The following is a 24,071-nucleotide window of genomic DNA, read 5'->3' on the forward strand; positions in this document are numbered from 1 at the left end:
AGTAATTGCTGCCACATTCTGGCTTCTGGTATGGCACATGTTCTTGACCAGCTTCCGTGACAGGTCCTTAGATCTCTGCCTACGATTCATTTGGGCTCCCTTCTTCCTCAAGAGCAGATTTAACCTGTTGCTCATTTTGATTGCAAACTGCACAGGGATCTTACTGACCTCAAACTTTCTCAATCTAGTCAGTCTAGTTTCTATGTACAATTTTGGATGTCCAGGAGTAGAGGACCACTAGGTGAAGAAGGTGTTTGGTGGTTCTAAGTTTGTTCTCATGACATAACTGCACAAGGTGGTCCCCAACTTAATTTCTCTCCCCTTGGCCATGTCGATTGACCACTCCTCTATCCTCTCCTTCTCAAACTTAGGCATTGAAGTCGCCCATAATGTAGACTATATCCTTTCTTGTTGGTGCGCCTTGGACCTGAGCATAGAAGTCCTCAATGCCTTGCTCTGGTTTGTCTACTGTTAGTGCATATCCTTAGATAATGATCACATTCCCATCTAATGTCGTTGCACATGACCTTGTCATTGATGTACTGGGGGCTTTTTACGCATTCTGTTGTCCTTTTGTTGGCCACTATGGCACATCATTTCTCACTTTTGTCTCATTGCTGTAGTAATAAATAAAGTAGTCTTCTGAGCTGAAATCCCCAAAACCAATCCAGTGCAGTTTAATGACTCTCACTAGGTCCACATGTTATTTCCATTTCCATCTTGATAATATCCAACCTTCTAATGTTTATCCTTCTCACACTCCACATTACAATATTATATTATTCTTTGCAGCTCAGGTGGCCTTTTTCATCATGGATCATCATGGACTACACCAGCAATTGGGCCTTCATGTGGTTTTCCCTCTCTTGTGTCCAGCTTGTCTTAATTACTTTGAATGTGACTTCACTGGAAATGAGTGGATCAGGCAAAATTCGAAGTTACCTGTTAGTGTTTTTTTTTCCTCGGAAATTTGATTTGCAGAGAAGCTAATCCCCATGCATTTAATGTCCCTTATTATGCTCTGGGGTCTTTGTCTTGTGTCCTCACTGCTCGCCATTTTATTCCTCAACCCCCACCTTCCAATTCATTTCAAATTGCTGACCTGTGTCCTATTCAATTTGTTACAATTACCTGTCCTCTCTCCCATACACCCCAATTCATTACAATGATGCAGGTGGTCCAATGATGTCATTGCACTGCCCGAGTCACAGAGAAAGCAAAGCTGCAGGAATGCTCCCTACCCAATGCTGGTGAAAAAGAGCATAATGAGAGCAATTTGGGTATGATTTCCCATCGGGCCCCAGACAGCAGCCCAAATTGATCTCATTATAATCTGCCCTTTGCTGCATCAGTAGTCCAGCAATGCCGTCTGCCCACCAAAGGATCCCACAGTCCGACTCTTCTTCTGCCCTTTCAATAATATACTTTTTATTAAGGGCTTTTTTACAAAACAAGGGAAAGGGGAAATAAAAAATGATAAAGACAGTATAGTAGTATTACAACAGTTATATCATCCTAACAACAAAACTTTCAACTTCGAAGAAGAACCTGGGAAAGGATGCAGGAGAGAAAGGAAGGAAAGGGAGAAATGAATACAATGGGAAAAAAGGAAAACAAAAGGGAAGGATAAATGAGGAAAATAGATAAAGAAAGGTGAAAATACAATAGATCATCTACAGTATAATCATTGTCATGGCATCACAGGATTTCAGTTTAATTATATTAAAATAATAAATGATCTATATACTTTATGGCTAAAAGAAGATGTTGTTATTTTTTTGGAGAGGTATTCTTATTCAGGGAAAAGTATAAGTTCCAGGAAGACCATATAGAATAGTATTTCTTAAGAGAGTTGTTTCTTAAAGCATAGGAATGTTCAAAAGAATTGTGAATAAACATTTTATCTATAATTTCTGAGATAGTAGGAACATTTACTGACTTCCATTTAGATGCAATAAGTAGCTTTGTTATAGCAAATATATGAATGGAAATATGTTTTATCTTCTGTGTTCTTCTGCCCTTTCAATCCATTTCCTTCTCATTTTCTATGAATATATATATGAAAAGGAAAGGCAAGACTTCTAAACAGATTGCAAAAACATTTCCTGGTCAAATGAATCCTGTTGCACTTTTATAGATGTGAGGGTCAGAATTTAGGACAAGCAGCATGAATGAATTAACCCTTCTTATCAGATGTCAGCAGTTTAGACTGCAGTAAAATAAGGGAGTGGAGAATGTTTTCCTGATACAATCAGAATCCTCTGGCACCTGTGGATGAATCTTTTTGGAAAATAGGTGTTAGGTGTTTGCTGGATCTGAAATTGGTTCAGAATCATCAGTGGATTCTGTGGTCTCCCATTCTGGTCCAGGCAGGGCAGATGCTGCTCAGCAACACCATCGGTCCCAACACCTAGCTGGTGGACGAGATGTACAAGTTGTCTCTCTGGTCTTTGTTCCTAGCAATGTGAAGCATAGGTTGCGGAGGGGAACAGGGCTACTACAGCCTAAGTCCAGGATGCACTGCACTGAGCATGCCCGTGACATGGCGGACCGTGATTGGTGGTTTGGTGTCAGCTGATCCGGTGACCTAGCACCGCCTGATTGGCCGCGGGTGACGTCACCAATAATGCGACGGTGAGCAGGGCTTAATCTTTAAATAGCCCGCCCACAAACATGGCGGCATGCTCTGATCATTGAGCTGAGATTGTGTTACTGTGTGGACGCTTGTTTGTTTGGGCTCCACGTGCTCTCTTGCTGTTATAGCTTTGGACAGGCAGGTTTAGCTGGGGATAGGCAGCCTTAGCTGGAGGGAGGCAGGTAGCTTCGTCTGACAGTCTGGCTCCGACAAGGGGGTCGCTATACACCCCGAGCTGACTGCGGACTCCGTATTCCTGGCACCACCTGTTAGCCACGTGGAGAGATACTCTGCAGTCCGGTAGCACGCCGGCTGGGAGCACGTATACGCCGGCGTGAATCACACACACGTCCTAGCGCCTGCTGCGTAGCCTCTGTGCAGTTAACAGGGCTACGGTTACATTATTTGTCGCACATCTCTCGTGCAGTTAACGGAGATAGTGCGAATCCCTATTCCCATCCCGGTGTGCAGTAACACGGGAGGGATTGATATATTAGTTGGTTGTTTTACCTTCTTACCCGGAAGGTGTTCGGCCGCAATCTTCCAGGCTGCATCGTGGACCCCGGGTTCGGTTGCTTTCCATTATTAATAAAGTTGTTTGCAACCATCCCCATAACAGTATCAGAGCGCCAGGGTCTAGCCGAACATGGCTGACAACCAGCAACTGCAGCGCTATATACAGGAACTTGAGGCCAGACTTAGGACTCTGGAAAAAACTGCCCCGGTCGCTGATATCACTGCAGTAGCTACCCAGGCAGCTTCACAGGCAGCTAATCTAGTTAACACGGCTGCGGTGAATGCTGCGGCAGCTGCTATTGCTCCATTACCCCGTTTTGCTCTCCCGAAAAAATTTTATGGCGACAGCAGATCCTGCAGAGGTTTTATTAATCTGTGCTCCATTCAGTTAGAGATGATGGAGGCACGGTTCCCCTCCGAAAGGGCCAAAGTGGGTTTTGTCATCTCGTTGCTCTCCTACAGGGCTTTGGAGTGGGCTACCCCTCTGTGGGAGCGGAATGACCTGGTAGTGGCTAATGGGGGTCTCTTTCGTAGAGCCCTAAAGAGTGTTTTCCTAGGTCCTCAGGTCACGCATGATACGGCTCTTAAGCTTCTTGCGTTGGTCCAGGGTTCGGCCACTGCCAGCCACTATGCCATCCAGTTCAGAACCTTAGCGGCTGAACTGGATTGGTCTGAGCGGTCGCTAATCCCGGTGTTCTGGAAAGGTCTGGCTGGGCATATTAAAGATGCCCTAGCTGCCAAGGAGATCCCAACCTCTCTGGAAGAGTTAATCACTCTCGCTAACCGAATAGATATGCGTCATGCAGAACGCAAGTTAGAGCTGGAGGTCTCCGGACCTCGGTTTCGGTTGGCACCTTCATTCTCTAGACCTATCTCCAAACCCGCGGCTCCCTACCCAGAGTCTGAGGCTATGGATATATCCCGGACTAAGTCTAAGTCCCCTCGTTTCTGACCTGCACATCTCTTGGAGTACCCCATTAATAAGGGTTCCAAGCGGTCCGGAAACGAAGGTGTCTAACCACCGTTGGAGGAGGTGTGTTAGATTCTGGGGCTTCTTCCTCCAAATTATTGTATGAGGTGACGTTGTTCTTTGGAATAACCACGGTTACTGCCAGGGCGTGGGTGGATTCTGGCGCCGATGGCAATTTTTTGTCATCAACATTTGCCCAGAAGCACGCCATTCCTATGGAGTTACTGCCAAAACCAATGAACATTAGGGTGGTCAACGGTTCACTGCTGGACACGCAAATCACTCACCAGTCGATTCCCCTCACCATGTCGTTTCCTCAGGGTCACCGGGAGGTTATCTCCTTCCTTATTATTTCCGGTGGATTAGATGAGGTTCTATTGGGTCTTCCATGGCTACGTTGTCACACGCCACACATTGACTGGAATACGGGGAGAATTTCTTCCTGGGGTGAGAATTGTGTTTCTCAGTGTATGGTTACGGCCGCCCGGAGGGTAATTTAAGAGCCTTCTACCGACTTGTCCGCTCTTCCTGTGCAATATCAGAGTTTTGTGGATGTCTTTTCCAAAAAGGCTGCAGAGACTTTACCTTTCCACCGACCGTCCTATTGATTTGGTCCCCGGCACGGAGCCTCCTCGCGGTAGGGTTTATCCCCTGTCAGTCCCCGAGACCCAGGCCATGTCTGATTATATCAAAGAGAACCTGGCCTGGGGGTTTATCAGAAAATCGGTCTCCTGCTGGAGCGGGGTTTTTCTTCGTCCAGAAGAAAGAGGGTGATTTACGTCCCTGCATTGATTACAGAGGATTAAATGACATCACCACCATCAAAAATAAATACTCTCTGCCCCTTATTTCTGAACTGTTTGACAGGTTGCGAGGGGCTAACATCTTCACTAAATTGGACCTGCGAGGGGCATATAATCTTGTGCGAATCCGTGAAGGTGACGAGTGTAAAACAGCTTTTAACACTCGTGATGGTCATTACGAGTATCTCGTCATGCCTTTCGGGTTATGCAATGCCCCTGCTGTTTTCCAGGATTTTGTCAATGATATCTTTCGAGATTTGCTGCTATCATCCGTGGTAGTCTATCTTGATGATATCCTTATTTTTTCCCCGGACCTCTCCACACACAGAGAGGATGTTTGCAGAGTTTTTGAACGCTTGCATGCAAATTCTCTGTATTGTAAGCTGGAGAAATGCCAGTTCGAACGAGAGTCTCTACCGTTCCTGGGCTACATCATATCCATTAAGGGATTGGCCATGGACCCACAAAAATTAGTGGCGGTACAGAACTGGCAGGAGCCCCATTCCCTTAAAGTGGTACAACGCTTCATGGGCTTTATCAACTACTACCGGCAGTTCATACAACATTTTTCCACACTGGTGGCTCCTTTGGCCGCTTTAACCAGGAGGGTGCCAATCCCAAGAATTGGTCTAAGGAGACATCCGAGGCGTTCCAGGAGATTAAATCCTATTTTTCTAGAGCTCCCATTCTCCGTTGCCCGGATGTGGACAAGCCATTCTTCCTGGAGGTCGACACTTCCTCTGTCGGAGCAGGAGCGGTTCTCTCTCAAAAGAATGAACAGGGTCGGACAAGACCATGTTTTTTCTTCTCCAAGACCTTCTCTCCAGCAGAGAGGAATTATATGATTGGGGACAAAGAATTACTTGCTATTAAGATGGCTTTTTCGGAGTGGAGGTACCTCTTGGAGGGAGCTAAACATCCTTTCGTGGTATATTCCGATCATAAAAATCTCTCGTACATACAGACTGCGCAAAGTTTTAACCCGAGGCAGGCCAGGTGGTCTCTTTTCTTTTCCCGATTAAATTTTTCCATTCACTTTTTAAAAGGGGAAAAGAACCCTCGGGCGGACGCTTTGTCCTGGTCCATGGATACGGCTGAGGACGATGACGAGCCCAGGCTTATCGTTCCCAGTGTGCGGACGGTGGCTCCAGTGTCCCTAAACCAGGTTCTCCCCAGGAGGACGTTCGTTCCTCCTAATTTACAAAATGATCGTATTGGTGGCCTCGGTTACCCCAGGACATTAAGGAATATGTTCAAGCGTGTGTCTCCTGTGCAAGAAATAAATCGTCCCGTCAGAGGCCAGCTGGTCTTCTTCATCCATTACCCGTGGCGGATAGACCTTGGGAGTTGGTTGGGAAGGATTTCATTGTCGAGTTACCTAAGTCCTGGGGAAACACGACAATTTGGGTGGTTTCTGACCATTTTTCTAAGCTGGTTCACCTGGTTCCTCTTCCTAGGGTTCCTTCCTCCCGGGTTCTGGCATCACTGTTCATTCGTCACGTTTTCCGTCTCCAGGAATGCCTGATAGTATTGTCTGTGACCGGGGTCCACAGTTTTCCTCCCGGTTCTGGAAATAATTGTGTAATTTGCTTAGCATTGAACTGAATCTTTCTACTGCCTATCACCCGGAGACCAATGGTCTGGTGGAACGCACTAACCAGATGCTTGTGACATACTTGCGCCATTTCGTTTCGGCCAACCATAATGATTGGCCAATATTGCTTCCTTGGGCAGAGTTTGCTGTAAACAACGCAGTGGCGGATTCCACAGGTCAGACTCCGTTTCTTCTAAATAATGGGCAACATCCGCGAGTCCCGGTTCCTATGCCAGTTTCCTCTGTGGAACCTGGGGTCAGAGATCGGGCTCTGGATGTGCGGGAGGTTTGGGACAATACCGAGGATGCTATATTGGCCTCCAAGAATCGGATGAGAGAGTCGGCTGACACTCATCGCTGTCCAGCCCCCGTATTCTCTCCGGGCGACAGGGTGTGGCTCGTGGCTCGCAATATCAGAGTCCGCGGGGAGTCTGCTAAGTTTGCCCCCCATTTTATTGGTCCTTTCAAAATTTTGGCCCAAATAAAGCCCGTAGTGTACCGTTTACAGTTACCACGACACATGAAGATTCACAACACTTTTCATGTGTCACTCCTTAAGCCGGTTCACCTGACAAAATTCTCTGAACCCCAACCTGCTTCAGACACCAGGGGTGATGATCTCGAGGTACAAGCGATCATGGGATCTAAGATGGTTCGTGGGAAAAAATATTTCCTAGTACACTGGAGGGGCCATGGATCTGAGGATTGTTCCTGGGAACTGGTGGACCACATTCATGCTCCCCTGCTCATTGAGGAATATGAGTGTCAAGTGGAGGGGGATGTTAGAAGGGGAGATAATGTTAGGCGTTGGGTGTTTGCTGGATCTGAAATTAGTTCAGAATCATCAGTGGATTCTGTGGTCCCCCATTCCAGTCCAGCCAGGGCAGATGCTGCTCAGTATTGCCATCAGTCCCAATGCCTAGCTGGTGCACGAGATGTACAAGTTGTCTCTTGGGTCTTTGTTCCTACCAATGTGAAGCATAGGTTGCAGAGTGGTACAGGGCTACTACAGCCTAAGTCCAGGATGCACTGCACTGAGCATGCCCGTGACATGGCGGACCGTGATTGGTGGTTTGGGTTCAGCTGATCCGGTGACCTGGCACCGCCTGATTGGCCGCGGGTGACGTCACCAATAATGCGACAGTGGGCAGGGCTTAATCTTTAAATAGCCTGCCCACAAACATGGCGGCGCTCTCTGATCATTGAGCTGAGATTGTGTTACTGTGTGGATGCTTGTTTGTTTGGGCTCCACGTGCTCTCTTGCTGTTATAGCTTCGGACAGGAAGGAGGGAGGCAGGTAGCTTCGTCTGACAGTCTGGCTCCGACAAGGGGGTCGCTATACACCCGGAGCAGACTGCGGACTCCGTATTCCTGGCACCGCCTGTTAGGCACGTGGAGAGATACTCCGCAGTCCGGTAGCACGCCGGCTGGGAGCACGTATACGCCGGCGTGAATCACACACACGTCCTAGCGCCTGCTGCGTAGCCTCTGTGCAGTTAACAGGGCTACGGTTACATTATTTGTCGCACATCTCTCGTGCAGTTAACGGAGATAGTGCGAATCCCTATTCCCATCCCGGTGTGCAGTAACACGGGAGGGATTGATATATTAGTTGGTTGTTTTACCTTCTTACCCGGAAGGTGTTCGGCAGCAGTCTTCCAGGCTGCATCACGGACCCTGGGTTCGGTTGCTTTCCATTATCAATAAAGTTGTTTGCAACTGTCCCCATAACAGTAGGGCTTACCTAAGCATTGTGGCTGGAGAAGTTCACTCTTTTATGTAGCTGTGTACTAAATGGCAGAAAGACACTTTCTGCAGAACAATGCACCATGCCACAAGGCTCATATAGTCTTGAACTGTTTCCAAAAATGCAGTTGTCCTTGCTTCCCCAAACTTCAAAGGCCACAGATCTTAATTATATAGAACATTTCTGCGCCAAAGTAGAACAGGCTGTTCAGCATTTTTCAGTACCACCATCTAATTTGTGACAATTGCATGAGTTGGGTCAATATTAGAGTTGAGCCACCCCCGTAGTGTTCGAGTTCCGTTCGGTTCGTCGAACACCCGTATGTTCGCCGAACTGTTCGCCGAACTGTTCGTCGAACCGTCCAAAAGCTGACAAACTGCTCAGAAGACACAACTAACACATGGAAAAGTGACAAGTACATATAGTCATGCGAAAAGAAAAGAGGTGGATGAGTAAAAGGAGGGGGAGACACAGATATAGGCATGTCATGCCCTTCTAAAACCAAAAAAGTGCGAAGCTGACACGGCCAGTCCATTCCTGCCCGTGCGACCTCCGTGTCGCCGGGTTTGTGCCAGAGCTGCGGTGGACCCTGACGGCCAGCCCATCGAGCGAGCCCCCCTGCGGTGGAGGCAGGTCTAAGCTTTTTAATTTAAATTGTCTCTGTAAATTGAATGAGTACACTTTAAATCCTTTTACAAGGATCTATTGGAGGGCAAGTCTGTTGCCAGCAGCCGCGGGAATTCCAGCTCCAGTAGCGTCCACTAAAGCTGCTGCAGTTAAAAAGCTTTTATAAGGATCAAGCTTGGCGGTCCACCGCAGGGCGTCCTACCACCAGTCCCAGCCCCTGTGCCTTGGGGTGCCTCCCCGATGCTCTTCACTGAGTGTCCCGGGGGCCTGAAGCATTTCCTTTGAAAAAATTAAGTGTCCAAACTACAGGTGGTGTAGCTTGCTTAACAGGTGGGATAATCTGCTGACTAGCAGACACTGCTACTAGGTCCAAAGTATTTCCTGGGCTAGATGCAGTTAAAAATTTGTAATTAGATACTCTCGTTGGATGCTGAGAAAGCATTCCATAGAGTCTCCTGGCACGCCATATATTATTCTCTTAAAAAGCTTGGGGTAGGGGTCTAGGGGACCCTTTTATAGCCAAAATTATGGCCCTGTATCGCAATCCGTCAGCTAGGCTGAAGATAAATGGAACATTTTCATCACCTTTCATAATCACCAATGGGACAAGGCAGGGATGTCCTCTGTCCCCTCTCTTATACATCCTAGTGATGGAGCACCTGCTCTCATCAATTCGCGATAACCCCAATATTAGCTGGATTGAGGTGGGAGGCACCGAGTACAAGTGCTCTGCATTTGCTGATGATGTCCTAGTATATATCACTCAATCACATATATCCATCCCTGCTGTTATGGCTGAAATAGATCACTTTGTTACATGGTCAAATTTTAAAATCAATGCAGCGAAGTCTGAGGCCCTCGATGTCTCCCTCCCCAAATCCATACAGGATTCCATCCAGTCCAACTTTCCCTTTGCCTGGCCCTCACAGGGTATCAAATACTTAGGAATTCGTATTCATAGAGACCTCTCCCGTCTATTTTATCTTAATTTTGGGCCCTTTATTGAACAACTCCATAAAGATCTTACTTCTTGGACGGTGAAGGATTTTTCCTGGTTTGGCAGAATAAGTATACTAAAAATGAACGTCCTACCTAAACTCTTATACCTCTTCCAAACCATTCCCATGGTAATTCCCTCAAATTTTTGGAAAAGACTACGCAGTAGCTTTTATTCTCCCCAGGATGACACAGGTAGGGCAGATGGTGGTTGTCCCGTCCCGCTAGGCCGCATTGTAGCACAGTGAGCTTCGCACTGTAACTTATGCTTCATATCCATGAGACGGTTCATGCATGAAGTACTCAAACTATGTATTTTTTGGCCTCTACTTAGCTTTTGGTGACAAATGTTACAGATAACACGAGTTGGGTCATCCTTAGCGATCTGAAAAAATGCACAGGCTATGCAAGGTTTAGAGCCCATGCGACTCTGCTACTAGCAATACTATCAAATGATTGGCTGGGTTAGATGCAGAGCGTCTGGGTTTGGTTGGGGGTCCCCACAGTCTGCCTAGGCTAGATGCAGTTAAAAATTCTCATTAGATACACAGGTGGTGCAGCTTGCTTCGCAGCTGGGATAATACGCCCAAAGTATTGGTAGACTGTATACTAAATAAGGAAGGATTCACTGACTGTGGAGGCCCCTCCGTGGGCCGTGGCAATTGGTGGAGATTTGGTGGATGATTATAGGAGAAAGCTCCTTAATAGAGAAAGTTGGTGGATTTATACTTTAAATACACGTGTACCAGCGGGTCTAAACATCAGACATGATTTAATGTATCATTATGAGTGATCATTTATAGATTATTATTATATATATGTTCCTTTTTTCTTCTTTTCTTTTTGATTATTTACATTTATATGCATTTTCTATGCTATACGATTTTAACATGGTATGTGTGTTTAAATTTCTGATTAACTCAGACTTGAACAGGTGCATAGCAGGACATGACATATAAATACCACTTCCTTGCTGTTTTTTTGCTATGCAATGATTAAGAACTCGTATATATATTGTGCAGAAAGAAGGGTGAAAGTTCGCCCAGACAGGAGGAAATTGGAGTTTCATAACACATATTTGAACTGGAGAGGTATTAGAGGCCTGCAATAGCCACAGGTACTAATGGAGGTAATCAAGGTAGGGAGAGAAGCAAGAGGTCCGGTCATCTTAGTTATACAGGCCGGGGGAAACGACATAGCTTATCACAAGAGCGCATAACTAATGGCAATAATGAAACTAGACACTGAGCGCTTCAGAGAATTTTTCACAAAACTAACTTTAGTATGGTCAGAGATTGTGCCGAGAACAGTATGGCAAGGTGCGTGAGACATTACGGCCATCGAACGGACAAGGCAGGTAATAAATATTCGGATGGCAAAATTTATAAGAGACAGAGGCTGTGTAGTGATACGACACCGACAACTGTAAGGAGATAAAGCAGGCCTCATACGGCCCGACGGTGTTCACTTAATGGATATTGGACTGGACATATTACTGTCAGGACTCCAGGACGGAGAGGAACAAGCATTAAGAGTGATGGATGGGGGTCGGAGTCCTGCATACGAGTAAGCAGGATCCTCCGTGGCCTGGAAATAGAAAGGACATGTTGGAGAGTTACACTTGTTGGCCAACTTGCCGTTGTGGAGACTGGAGACACAGGGCATGCTGCAACAAGCTGAATTATTTTAGAAATAAAATGCATTTCTAATGGAATGAGTATAAACAGTTAATAAAGCTGTGACCGATCCTCACCCATCCAGTTGTAAGAGTTACATGAGTGTATTGTCAATGAAAGGGGGGCGTTAGGGGGCTGAGCGTCTGGGTTTGGTTAGGGGTCCCCACAGTCTGCCTAGGCTAGATGCATTTAAAATCATTATTAGATACACAGGCGGTGCAGCTTGCTTCGCAGCTGGGTTACTACGCTGACTAGCAGACACTGAAGCTTTGGAGCAGACCTCTGAGTAAACAGCTCTTCAGACTCAACCATCTGTGTTACCCCAAGCCATAGTGTATGTATTTTCTTACGGTTAAAGGGGGGGGAGACCCAACCCACCTCTAATTGACTATGGCAACGTCACGTAAAACAAAGCAAGGGGACGCCAGAAAGAGTCTCCATTTTTTCCCAAAATTTGTGGCACTGACACCACTTAAGTGGCATCAATTGCCCCAGAGTTGCTTAAAACGGTTGGTTAGAATGAGTACCACACACTGCTACTATGCCCAAAATTATTTTCCAGACAAGATGCAGCTAAAGATGATTAGTAATTTGCAAGCTGGTGGAGCTTAGTATAGATGGCATAATAGAATGAGTACCGCACACTGCTACAGGCCCAAAATTATTTTCCAGACAAGATGCAGCTAAAAATTATTAGTAATTTGCAAGCTGGTGGAGCTTAGTATAGATGGCATAATAGAATGAGTACCGCACACTGCTACAGGCCCAAAATTATTTTCCAGACAAGATGCAGCTAAAAATTGTTAGTAATTTGCAAGCTGGTGGAACTTAGTATAGATGGCATAATAGAATGAGTACCGCACACTGCTACAGGCCCAAAATTATTTTCCAGACAAGATGCAGCTAAAAATTATTAGTAATTCGAAAGCTTAAAACGGTTGCTGAGGTGATTTTACGAAATCCTCAAGCTAGGATGACACAGGGGTAGAACAGTCCTTGCGGATCCGAGATTTGTTCATCTTTATGACCGTGAGTCTGTCTACATTCTCAGTGGACAGCCGCGTGCGCTTATCTGTCAGCACACCACCAGCAGCGCTAAACACACGTTCAGAGAGAAAGCTGGCTGCGGGGCATGACAAGATCTCCAAGGGGTAAGTGGTGAGCTCCGGCCATTTATCCAGATTGGAAGCCCAAAAAATGCAAGGGTCCAGTGACACAGTCATGGCTTCGATGTTTGCTTGGAGATACTCCTGTACCATCGTCTCTAGGCGTTGACTATGTGTCAGACTTCTTGTCTCCTGTGGCCTTGCAAAGGATGGGCTAAAAAAGCTGTGAAATAATTCCGCAAAATTGCTGTTACCAGCATATACTGTGTTTCGGTTACGGTTTGAGTGCTGAACACTCGACAGTCCCACGGTTGGCAAGTTAGAACTGTGAGATTCACTACGTGCACCACTGGTGTTTTGTGGAAAAGCACATGTAAGATTCTGCAACAGTCTCTGCTGATACTCCTGTATGCGTGAATCTCTTTCTATGGCAGGAATTATTTCGGCAAATTTACTTTTGTACTGGGGATCTAAGAGTGTGGCAACCCAGTAGTCGGGATTACTTCGAATTCTGACAATTCGAGGGTCATGTTGCAGGTAGTGCAGCAAGAAGGCACTCATGTGTCTTGCGCATCCAGGAGCACCAAGTCCCTGTTGTGTTGGTGGCGAGGTAACTGATGAGTATCTGATGAGTCTTCCATCAGTTCGTCCTCCACTTCTTCCTGGGCTCCTGCACCTTCCTCACTAGTTTGGCTGCTACCATGAGCCCTGGTAAATCCATCTCCCCCACCCTCACATGCCTGCTGCCTTGGTGCTGCCGACCGTCTGGACCTTGCAGATGTTAGCCCTTCCGCATACAACTCCTCCTCCTCTACTTCTTCCACCTCCTCTTGTCGCACCAACTGACTCTGAATTCTGTTTAACATGTGCTCCAGCATGTAAATCACCGGAATAGTCATGCTGATAATGGCATCGTCAGCACTAAACATCTTCGTCGCCATTTCAAAACTGTGCAGAAGGGTGCATAGGTCCCTGATCTGAGACCACTCCTCCAGCGTGATTTGCCCCACCTCTGGATCCCGTTGGCCCAGGCTATACGTCAGAACGTATCGCACCAGGGCTTGTCGGTGCTGCCACAGTCGCTGCAACATGTGCAGAGTTGAATTCCACCGGGTAGGCACATCGCATTTTAGCCGGTGAAGTGGCAGGCCCAACGACTTCTGTAGAGATGTAAGTCGTTGAGCTGCGGGATGCGAACGGCGGAAGTGAGCACACAGTGATCGTGCCCTCTGCAGAAGGCCATCTAGTCCGGGATAGTGGGCTAAAAATTGCTGGACAACCAGGTTCAACACGTGAGCCATACAAGGCACGTGTGTGACATTGCCCCGGCGAAGGGCCGCACCCAGGTTTGCAGCATTGTTGCACACAGCCTTCCCTGGTTGCAGGTCCAGTGGAGACAACCATTCATGAAACTGGGTCTCCAGAGCTGACCACAACTCCTCAGCTGTGTGACTCACATTTCCCAGACATTTCAAGGTAAACACCGCCTGATGCCGTTGAGCCCTGCTGCCAGCATAGTAAGGAGGTGTGCAGGATTCCTTCTGCGCAGTTAGAAAGCGGGTGGCATTACCAGACAGGCTTTGGGTGCAGGTGGAGGACCGAGAGGAGGTTGAGGAGGCAGAAGCAGTGGAGGAACTTCTAGATAAAGAGGATTGATGTACAACTCGTGGGGACGGCAAGACTTGGACAGCAGCCCCTTGTCCTGCTGTCACCATAGTTACCCAGTGCCCAGTCAGCGACATGTAACGCCCCTGTCCATGCCTACTCGTCCAAGTGTCTGTGGTGAAATGCACCCTGTCACACACAGAGTTTCTCAAAGAAGCGGTGATGTTGTGTGCGACATGCTGGTGTAGCGCAGGCACACCTTTCTTTGAGAAGTAGTGCCGACTGGGCATCTGGTACTGGGGCACTGCGATGGACATAAGGTCTCGAAAATCCTCTGTGTCCACCAGGCGGAAAGGCAGCATTTCTGTAGCCAAGAGCTTGCAGATGGTGAAATTCAACCTCTTAGCTTTCTCATGGCTAGGAGGAAATGGTCTTTTACTTGTCCACATCTGAGGGACCGAGGGCTGGCTGTTGTGCTTAGACGGGGTTGAGAAGGGTGTCCCCGGGAAACTGCCGGACTGTGAGGAAGATGCAGGCGGACATGTTAGGTTGCCTTGATCCAAAGGTGGTGCTCTCGATGTCGGAGAGCGCTCAACACCAGCTGGTGTTTCCACCTCCAAATAAAATGATGACCAAGCTGGCTGTTGCGGGTAAAGAGGTGGCAGGTCTGCGTCCCAAAACAGTTGTGTCTGCTGTCCCCCCAGTCACAGAGGATGAAGAGGCCGCTGATGCACAAGATGGGGCAGACAGTGGTTGGCCCGGCCCGCTAGGCCGCATTGTAGCACAGTGAGCTTCCCACTGCAACTTATGCTTCATATCCATGTGGCGGTTCATGCATGAAGTACTCAAACTATGGATTTTTTGGCCTCTACTTAGCTTTTGGTGACAAATGTTACAGATAACAAGAGTTGGGTCATCCTTATCGATCTGAAAAAATGCCCAGGCTATGCAAGGCTTAGCACCCATGCGACCTGAAGAGCCACCACGACTTGTGGTCAGAAGCAGAGTTGTGTTTGAGGATGCAGTTGTTGACGTGCTTCCACTACTGCGTCTCTGTCCAGGAAGGCGCAACCTGACCTCGTCGTCACTAGCATCCTCCTCCACCTCCTCTGCTGACCTCATCGACTGGCTGACTGTGGGTTGACAGTAAGTGGGATCTGCAACCTCGTCATCATCACCCTGTGTGTTCTCACACCCGTCGTCCTCAGAGCCAACCTGTTCCTGCCCTGACAAAAAACTCAAGTTGTCACTCCAGTCAGGTATTTGAGTCTCATCATCGTCTTCCTCATTGTCTCCACCAACAGGAGTTACAGTTTGGGAACTAGGGTCTACATTATAGTCAGAACCTTCTGCGTCTGGTCCTGGATCCGACTCATAAAGATTCTGGGCATCAGTGCAGATCATTTCCTTGTCTGGATTCACAGAAGCTCTGGAGCCGACCTCTGATTTCCAGGCTATAGTATGAGTAAACAGCTCTGCAGACTCAACCATCTGTTCTACCCCATACTAAGACGGGCAGCTGGATACTTGGGAGCTGTGAGGAAGCAAGTGCGATTGGGGTGACACCTCTGAGGACTGGAGTATTTGTGATGTTGAAGTTGAGGTGGAGGAGAGCCCACTTAAAGGAGCACTTGATATCCGTTGAAGCACCTGCTGTTTTTGTGCCTCATCTGGAATTTGTAGCGATTGGCATGGCCGTAAGAAAGGGATCGTATCACATTGTCCGCTAAAAGAAGTAGACATCTTAGTTTGGCTGGAAGATGGTCTTTCTTCTGCAGATGTTACTGTTGCTTTAACACCTACCCCACGGACACAACCTTTTTTTCCCTTCCCAACACGCCTATTCCCCTTTCCACCAGCAGCAGGCCTTTTTCCACTCATTTTGGTGGTTAACTAATTGACAACACTGGAGTTGTTTGCGCAAAAAATGATGGATGGGAAACGAGCAGAGCTGAGTGGCCAAACTGTGGTATTAGCCCAAAAGGATTGACTGGGTTGGATGCAGTAAAACAATTTTATTACATACACAGGTGGTGGAGCTTAGTATAGATGGACTAATAGAATGAGTCCCACACACTGCTACAAGCCCAAAATTATTTTCCGAGCTAGATGCAGCTAAAAATTATTTGTAATTTGCAAGCTGGTGGAGCTTAGTATAGATGGACTAATAGAATAAGTCCCACACACTGCTACAAGCCCAAAATTATTTTCCGAGCTAGTATAGATGGCCTAATAGAATGATGCTATGCCCAAAAGGTTTTACTTGGCTAGGTGCAGTAAAAAAAATTGTATTCTATACACAGGTGGTGTAGCTTGCAACACAGATACGCTACTACACTGACTAACACACACTGCTAGAGGCCAAAAAGGATTTGCTTAGCTAGATTTAGCCAAATGCTGTGAAAAACACTTGCACAGCACTGGCACAGACCTGCCTGGCAAAAAGTCCTACGAAATGCTGTAACCTAGTCCTCAAAAGGACTGCAATTACAATTAGTCCCTACTCCCAAGCTGTCTATTTAAGAGCACAGACCTGCCTGCTTAAAGTCGTAGGAAATGCTGTAACCTAGTCCTCAAAAGGACTGCAATTACACGTAGACCCTACTCCCAACCTATCTATTTAAGAGCACAGACCTGCCTGCTAAAAGTCGTAGGAAATGCTGTAACCTAGTCCTCAAAAGGACTGCAATCACATCTATTCCCTACTCCCAAGCTATCTGTATATTTCTGAGAAAATTGGCTTGAAATTAACACTGAAAGTATAGCGCACACAGCAACAGCGCTGCTGTCTAATACGCAGCTGCAGCAGTGAGAAAATGGTGGCGACGGGGAAAATGGCTGGGTCTTATAGGGCAAGGACATGTGACATACACAGCCAATGACACATGCCCTTGCTTGTGTGAAAAAAAGCAGTTCGATCCGTGTGTGCGCTGCTGATAGGCTGACAGATTGCACCTCCCCACTGTAAATGCGGGTAAGAGAAAAAAAAATGGAGATCTTCACTATTTATGCAGAGATCCATCCCCTGCCCCTCCCCCCGCCCCACTGTACACTCAAACTGCGTATTAACATTGAATATCAGCATTACTGTGAAAAAATCCAGTTATGATTTTGGTGCACGAACAGTTATCGAACATAACCTCGAACAGCCGGATTTTTTTCAAATCGTTCGTGTTCGCCGAACGGCTCGAACACCGCCCAAAACAGCTCGAATTTGAGATTGGCGAACAGTTCGATTCGAACACCGCTCATTTCTAGTCAATATCACCTAGTGGAATCCATGCCACAATGAAACACAGCTAGATGTGTGTCTGCAAAAAAGCATCTATTTAGTGTACATTGTAGCACATGAATCCACAATCTAAGAATTGAGAATTCTACGATGGATGCGCCTGCAGTCAGTTTTTTGAAATACAGGCAGCAAAAACTATAAAAGACGTTGATTAACTTATGCCCGTCAAGAAACATTTATAAGGATAAACTTGCTGTGGGTGCGATTTTTGCTCACCATACAGCCTTTTTCAAACTAGATTTCAGAGGAAGAAGCTGCACAAGGCTGAATCGCCCAAGTAGGTGATGAGGTGTGATAAGGTTTGCAGCCTTGGAAAATCAATATCAGCCTAAAAGGTGAGAACAATGTTAGAGTAAAAGTATGCCAGCATTTTCAACTCTTCTGTATTTTTTAAAACTAAAGTTAATGTAGGTCTGTCTATAATATTTATTATGCTTACTTATGTAGCATCATCATATTCTGCAACGCTTTACTGATTTTACCATCGCTATCCCGACTGGGACCCAATATCGTAGTAGAACAGCAATGAGAATGTTGGACTCTCTTCATCACTTAGATTAAATATTCCAACATGTTTCTATTACATTCCAGATGTTTTGAAAATAGACACACTTTCATATTAGTAAAAAAAATTGTATACTATGTTATGTAATTAATTTTTTTATTGTTGAATATATTTTTCTGTGCAGCTCCGTCCAGCAACAACTGTGTACGAACTGGCAAAAAATTTTAACTTGGAAGTTTCAATGTTTGAGAGGCTGATAAGAATGGGCATACCGTATGTGCGCCTTAACTATCAAGTAAGTTCTATGTGAAAATATAGTGTGGCGTATGATAAGTTAAAGGGGTTTTCCCAAGTTTGTAAGTTATTCCCTATCCAACCCCTGGGACCTCCACAGATCCCGAGAACAAGGCCTCTGAAGAGCCCAGTGTGAATGGAGCAATGGTCGATCATGCGCACTGACACTTCATTTATTCTTATGTGAATGCCAAACACTATCTCAGGTGGTCCCATTAACCCCTTAATAACATCTGACGTACTAATACGCGTCTGTGCCCTGGGACTTAAGAGCCAGACCCGTATTAGTACGTCATCGCGATCGCGCGCGCACACAGGCTGTGCGGGCGCGATCGCCGCCGGGTGTCAGCTGATTGTCACAGCTGACACCCGGTACTATGTGCAGGGAGCGGTCCTGCACCGCTCCCAGCACATTAACCCCCGAGATGCTGCGATCGAAGTCGATCAAAGTCGATCGCGGCATTGCGGGGGCAAGGGGAGGTGATCGGCGATACTCACCTCCTCTTCCGGCTTCCAGCGCAGTCTGCAAAGGCTTCCCGGGTGTTGCCATGACGACCCGATGTCGTCATGACAACATCCGGGTCACCAGATTGCAGGAAGATTGCTTGGACATGCGCAGTGCATCTCCAAGCAATCTTCACACTGTGCACTTCTGACAGCCTTCATGGCATAGGGATGGTGCTCCATTCCTGTGCCATGCAGGCGATCAGAAAAAAAAAAGTGAAAGTCCCAGAGTGGGACAAAGTAATAAAGTGTATAAACTGTGTGAAAGTGGAAAAAAAAAAAAAAAAATGTGCAAAAATATTATAAAAAAATAAAAAAAATAATACACCAAAAATAAAAATATAATGTACCCATCAATAAATATTATTATAAAAAAAATAAAAAAAAACAATAAAAGTACACATATTTGGTATCGCCGCGTCCGGAACAACCTGACCTATAAAACTGTCCCACTAGTTAACCCCTTCAGTGAACACGGTAAAAAAAAAAAAAAAAAAACGAAGCAAAAAACAATGCTTTATCACCATACCGCCAAACAAAAAGTGGAATAACACGCGATCAAAAAGACGCATATAAATAAAAATGATACCGCTGAAAACATCATCTCGTCCCGCAAAAAACAAGCCGCCATACAGCTCCATCAGCCGAAAAATAAAAAAGTTATAGCTCTCAGAATAAAGCGATACTAAAAAATATTTTTTTCTATAAAATAGCTTTTATTGTGTATAAGCGCCAAAACATAGAAAAATGATACAAATGTGGTACCGCTGTAAACGTACTGACCCGAAGAATAAAGCTACCTCATCAATTTTACCACACGCGGAACGGAATAAAAAAAAAAAAAAAACAATTCCTGAATTGTTGGTTTTTGTTTATTCTGCCTCCCAAAAATCGGAATAGAAAGCGATCAAAAAATGTCACGTGCCTGAAAATGGCACCAATAACAACGTCAAGTCATCCCGCAAAAAACGAGCCGTCACATGACTGTCTGCCAAAATCTGGAAAAATTATAGCTCTCAAAATATGGCGATGCAAAAACTAGATTTTACAAAAAATGCGTCTTTTAGTGTGTGACAGCTGTCAGTCATAAAAACCCCATATGATTCTGGCATTGCTGTAATCACACCGACCCGAAGAATAAAGTCGTCTAATCACTTATACCGCACAAGGAACGGCGTCAAAAATAAACTCTTGGGTTAGGATTGGGCTAGGGTTAGGGCTGGGTTTGGGGCTAGGGTTGTGCTGGGGCTAGGGTTGTGCTGGGGCTAGGGTTGTGCTAGGGTTAGGGCTGGGGTTGGGATTTTTTTCAAAAGTAAGAGAAAAAGATGACGATATGGCGACTAGTGTTGAGAGCAAGTGCTCGCTACTTGAGTTTGCATCGGGTGCTCTGGTATGCATTGAGTATCGTGGGTATTTGAGTGACATGCTCGAGTCTCTGCCCCATATGCTTCGCGGCCAAAAAACTTTACGGGGATTGCCTGCCATGCACGAGCGATCCCCGCATGTTTTTTTTTGGGTGTCTAATAACCGTGAAACATGCGGAGCAGGGACTCGAGCATGTCACTCGAGCACACGCTGTACATGGTGCATACCTGAGTACCCGATGCAAACTCAAGTAGCGAGCACTTGCGCTCAAGAATAATGACAACTTATTCAATATGATGACCTAATGTAAACAAATAATGTGCCGTACCTCTGGGTTCAAAATGTTCACTATACACCTTAATAAAATCCTTGAGGGGTATAGTTTCCAAAATGGGGAAACTTGTGGGGGAGCTCCACTGTTTAGGCACATCACGGGCTCTCCAAACGCGACATGGTGTCCGCTAACAAATTGAATGGAAAATCGGATCAAATTGTTAGCGGACGCCATGTTGCGTTTGGAGAGCCCCTGTGTGCCCAAACATTGGAGCTCCCCCACAAGTGACCCCATTTTGGAAACTAGACCCCCCAAGGCACCTATCTAGATGCATAGTGAGCACTTGGAACCCCCAGGTGCTTCACAAATTGATTCGTAAAAATGAAAAAGTGAAAAAAAAAACACTTTTTCATTTTTATGAATCAATTTGTGAAGCACCTGGGGTTCCAAGTGCTCACTATGAATCTAGATAGGTGCCTTGGGGGGTCTAGTTTCCAAAATGGGGTCACTTGTGGGGGAGCTCCAATGTTTGGGCACACAGGGACTCTCTAAATGCAACATGGTATCCGCTAACAAATTGAATGGAAAATCGGCTCAAATTGTTAGCGGACACCACATTGCGTTTGGAGAGCCCCTCTGTGCCCAAACTTTGGAGCTCCCCCACAAGTGACCCCATTTTGGAAACTAGACCCCCCAAGGCACCTTTCTAGATGCATAGTGAGCACTTGGAACCCCCAGGTGCTTCACAAATTGATTCGTAAAAATGAAAAAGTGAAAAAAAAAACACTTTTTCATTTTTATGAATCAATTTGTGAAGCACCTGGGGTTCCAAGTGCTCACTATGAATCTAGATAGGTGCCTTGGGGGGTCTAGTTTCCAAAATGGGGTCACTTGTGGGGGAGCTCCAATGTTTGGGCACACAGGGACTCTCCAAATGCAACATGATATCCGCTAACAAATTGTCGGCTCAAATTGTTAGCGGATATCATGTTGCATTTGGAGAGTCCCTGTGTGCCCAAACATTGGAGCTCCCCCACAAGTGACCCCATTTTGGAAACTAGACCCCCCAAGGCACCTATCTAGATGCATAGTGAGCACTTGGAACCCCAGGTGCTTCACAAATTGATTCATAAAAATGAAAAAGTGTTTTTTTTTTCACTTTTTCATTATTACGAATCAATTTGTGAAGCACCTGGGGGTTCCAAGTGCTCACTATGCATCTAGAAAGGTGCCTTGGGGGGTCTAGTTTCCAAAATGGGGTCACTTGTGGGGGAGCTCCAAAGTTTGGGCACAGAGGGGCTCTCCAAACGCAATGTGGCGTCCGCTAACAATTTGAGCCGATTTTCCATTCAATTTGTTAGCGGATACCATGTTGCATTTAGAGAGTCCCTGTGTGCCCAAACATTGGAGCTCCCCCACAAGTGACCCCATTTTGGAAACTAGACCCCCCAAGGCACCTATCTAGATGCATAGTGAGCACTTGGAACCCCTAGGTGCTTCACAAATTGATTCGTAAAAATGAAAAAGTGTTTTTTTTTTCACTTTTTCATTATTACGAATCAATTTGTGAAGCACCTGGGGGATCCAAGTGCTCACTATGCATCTAGAAAGGTGCCTTGGGGGGTCTAGTTTCCAAAATGGGGTCACTTGTGGGGGAGCTCCAAAGTTTGGGCACAGAGGGGCTCTCCAAACGCAATGTGGTGTCCGCTAACAATTTGAGCCGATTTTCCATTCAATTTGTTAGCGGATACCATGTTGCATTTAGAGAGTCCCTGTGTGCCCAAACATTGGAGCTCCCCCACAAGTGACCCCATTTTGGAAACTAGACCCCCCAAGGCACCTATCTAGATTCATAGTGAGCACTTGGAACCCCAGGTGCTTCACAAATTGATTCATAAAAATGAAAAAGTGTTTTTTTTTTCACTTTTTCATTATTACGAATCAATTTGTGAAGCACCTGGGGGATCCAAGTGCTCACTATGCATCTAGAAAGGTGCCTTGGGGGGTCTAGTTTCCAAAATGGGGTCACTTGTGGGGGAGCTCCAAAGTTTGGGCACAGAGGGGCTCTCCAAACGCAATGTGGTGTCCGCTAACAATTTGAGCCGATTTTCCATTCAATTTGTTAGCGGATACCATGTTGCATTTAGAGAGTCCCTGTGTGCCCAAACATTGGAGCTCCCCCACAAGTGACCCCATTTTGGAAACCAGACCCCCCAAGGCACCTATCTAGATGCATAGTGAGCAGTTGGAACCCCCAGGTGCTTCACAAATTGATTCATAAAAATGAAAAAGTGTTTTTTTTTCACTTTTTCATTGTTACGAATCAATTTGTGAAGCACCTGGGGGTTCCAAGTGCTCACTATGCATCTAGATAGGTGCCTTGGGGGGTCTAGTTTCCAAAATGGGGTCACTTGTGGGGGAGCTCCAATGTTTGGGCACACAGCGGCTCTCCAAACGCAACATGATGTCGCTAACAATTTGAGCCAATTTTGCGTTAAATTTGTTAGCGGACACCATGTTGCATCTAGAGAGCCGCTGTGTGCCCAAATATTGGAGCTCCCCCACAAGTGACCCCATTTTGGAAACTAGACCACCCAAGGTACCTATCTAGATGCATAGTGAGCACTTGGAACCCCAGGTGCTTCACAAATTGATTCATAAAAATGAAAAAGTGTTTTTTTTTTCACTTTTTCATTGTTACGAATCAATTTGTGAAGCACCTGGGGGTTCCAAGTGCTCACTATGCATCTAGATAGGTGCCTTGGGGGGTGTAGTTTCCAAAATGGGGTCACTTGTGGGGGAGCTCCAATGTTTGGGCACACAGGGACTCTCTAAATGCAACATGGTGTCCTCTAACAAATTTAACGGAAAATCTGCTCAAATTGTTAGCGACACCATGTTGCGTTTGGAGAGCCGCTGTGTGCCCAAACATTGGAGCTCCCCCACAAGTGACCCCATTTTGGAAACTAGACCCCCCAAGGCACCTATCTAGATGCATTGTGAGCACTTGGAACCCTCAGGTGCTTCACAAATTGATTCATAAAAATGAAAAAGTGTCTTTTTTTTCACTTTTTCATTGTTACGAATCAATTTGTGAAGCACCTGGGGGTTCCAAGTGCTTACTATGCATCTAGAAAGGTGCCTTGGGGGGTCTAGTTTCCAAAATGGGGTCACTTGTGGGGGAGCTCCAAAGTTTGGGCACACATGGGCTCTCCAAACACAACATGGCGTCCGCTAATTATTCAAGCAAATTTTACAATCAAAAAGTCAAATGGCGCTCCTTCCCTTCCGAGCCCTGCCGTGCGCCCAAACAGTGTTTTTTCCCCAAATATTGGGTATCTGCGTGCCCAGGGGAAATTGCACAACAAATTTTGGGGTCCATTTTTTCTTGTTACCCCTGTGAAAATAAAAAAAATTGGGTCTAAAGTAACATTTTTGTGAAAAAAGTTAAATGTTCATTTTTTTCTTCCACATTCAAAAAATTCCTGTGAAGCACCTGAAGGGTTAATAAAGTTCTTCAATGTGGTTTTGAGCACCTTGAGGGGTGCAGTTTTTAGAATGG

General features: G+C 46.0%; 1 protein-coding gene across 8 annotated transcripts in view; it reads left to right on the plus strand.

Moving 5' to 3' along the window:
* LOC141265436 (NFX1-type zinc finger-containing protein 1-like) overlaps window positions 1-24,071 on the plus strand; it is a 249,779-nt gene that overhangs the window by 202,980 nt on the left and 22,728 nt on the right. For all 8 annotated transcript variants that reach the window (XM_073678517.1, XM_073678513.1, XM_073678515.1 and 5 more), the window contains one exon: window positions 18,257-18,367. In XM_073678517.1, coding sequence (XP_073534618.1) covers window positions 18,257-18,367 — 111 coding nt within the window. The remainder of the gene's footprint in view (window positions 1-18,256; window positions 18,368-24,071) is intronic.

Source organism: Phyllobates terribilis, unplaced genomic scaffold (assembly GCF_046119375.1).
Source record: "Phyllobates terribilis strain yellow unplaced genomic scaffold, ASM4611937v1 Scaffold_4__5_contigs__length_816908805, whole genome shotgun sequence".
Classification (NCBI taxonomy): Eukaryota; Metazoa; Chordata; class Amphibia; order Anura; family Dendrobatidae; genus Phyllobates; species Phyllobates terribilis.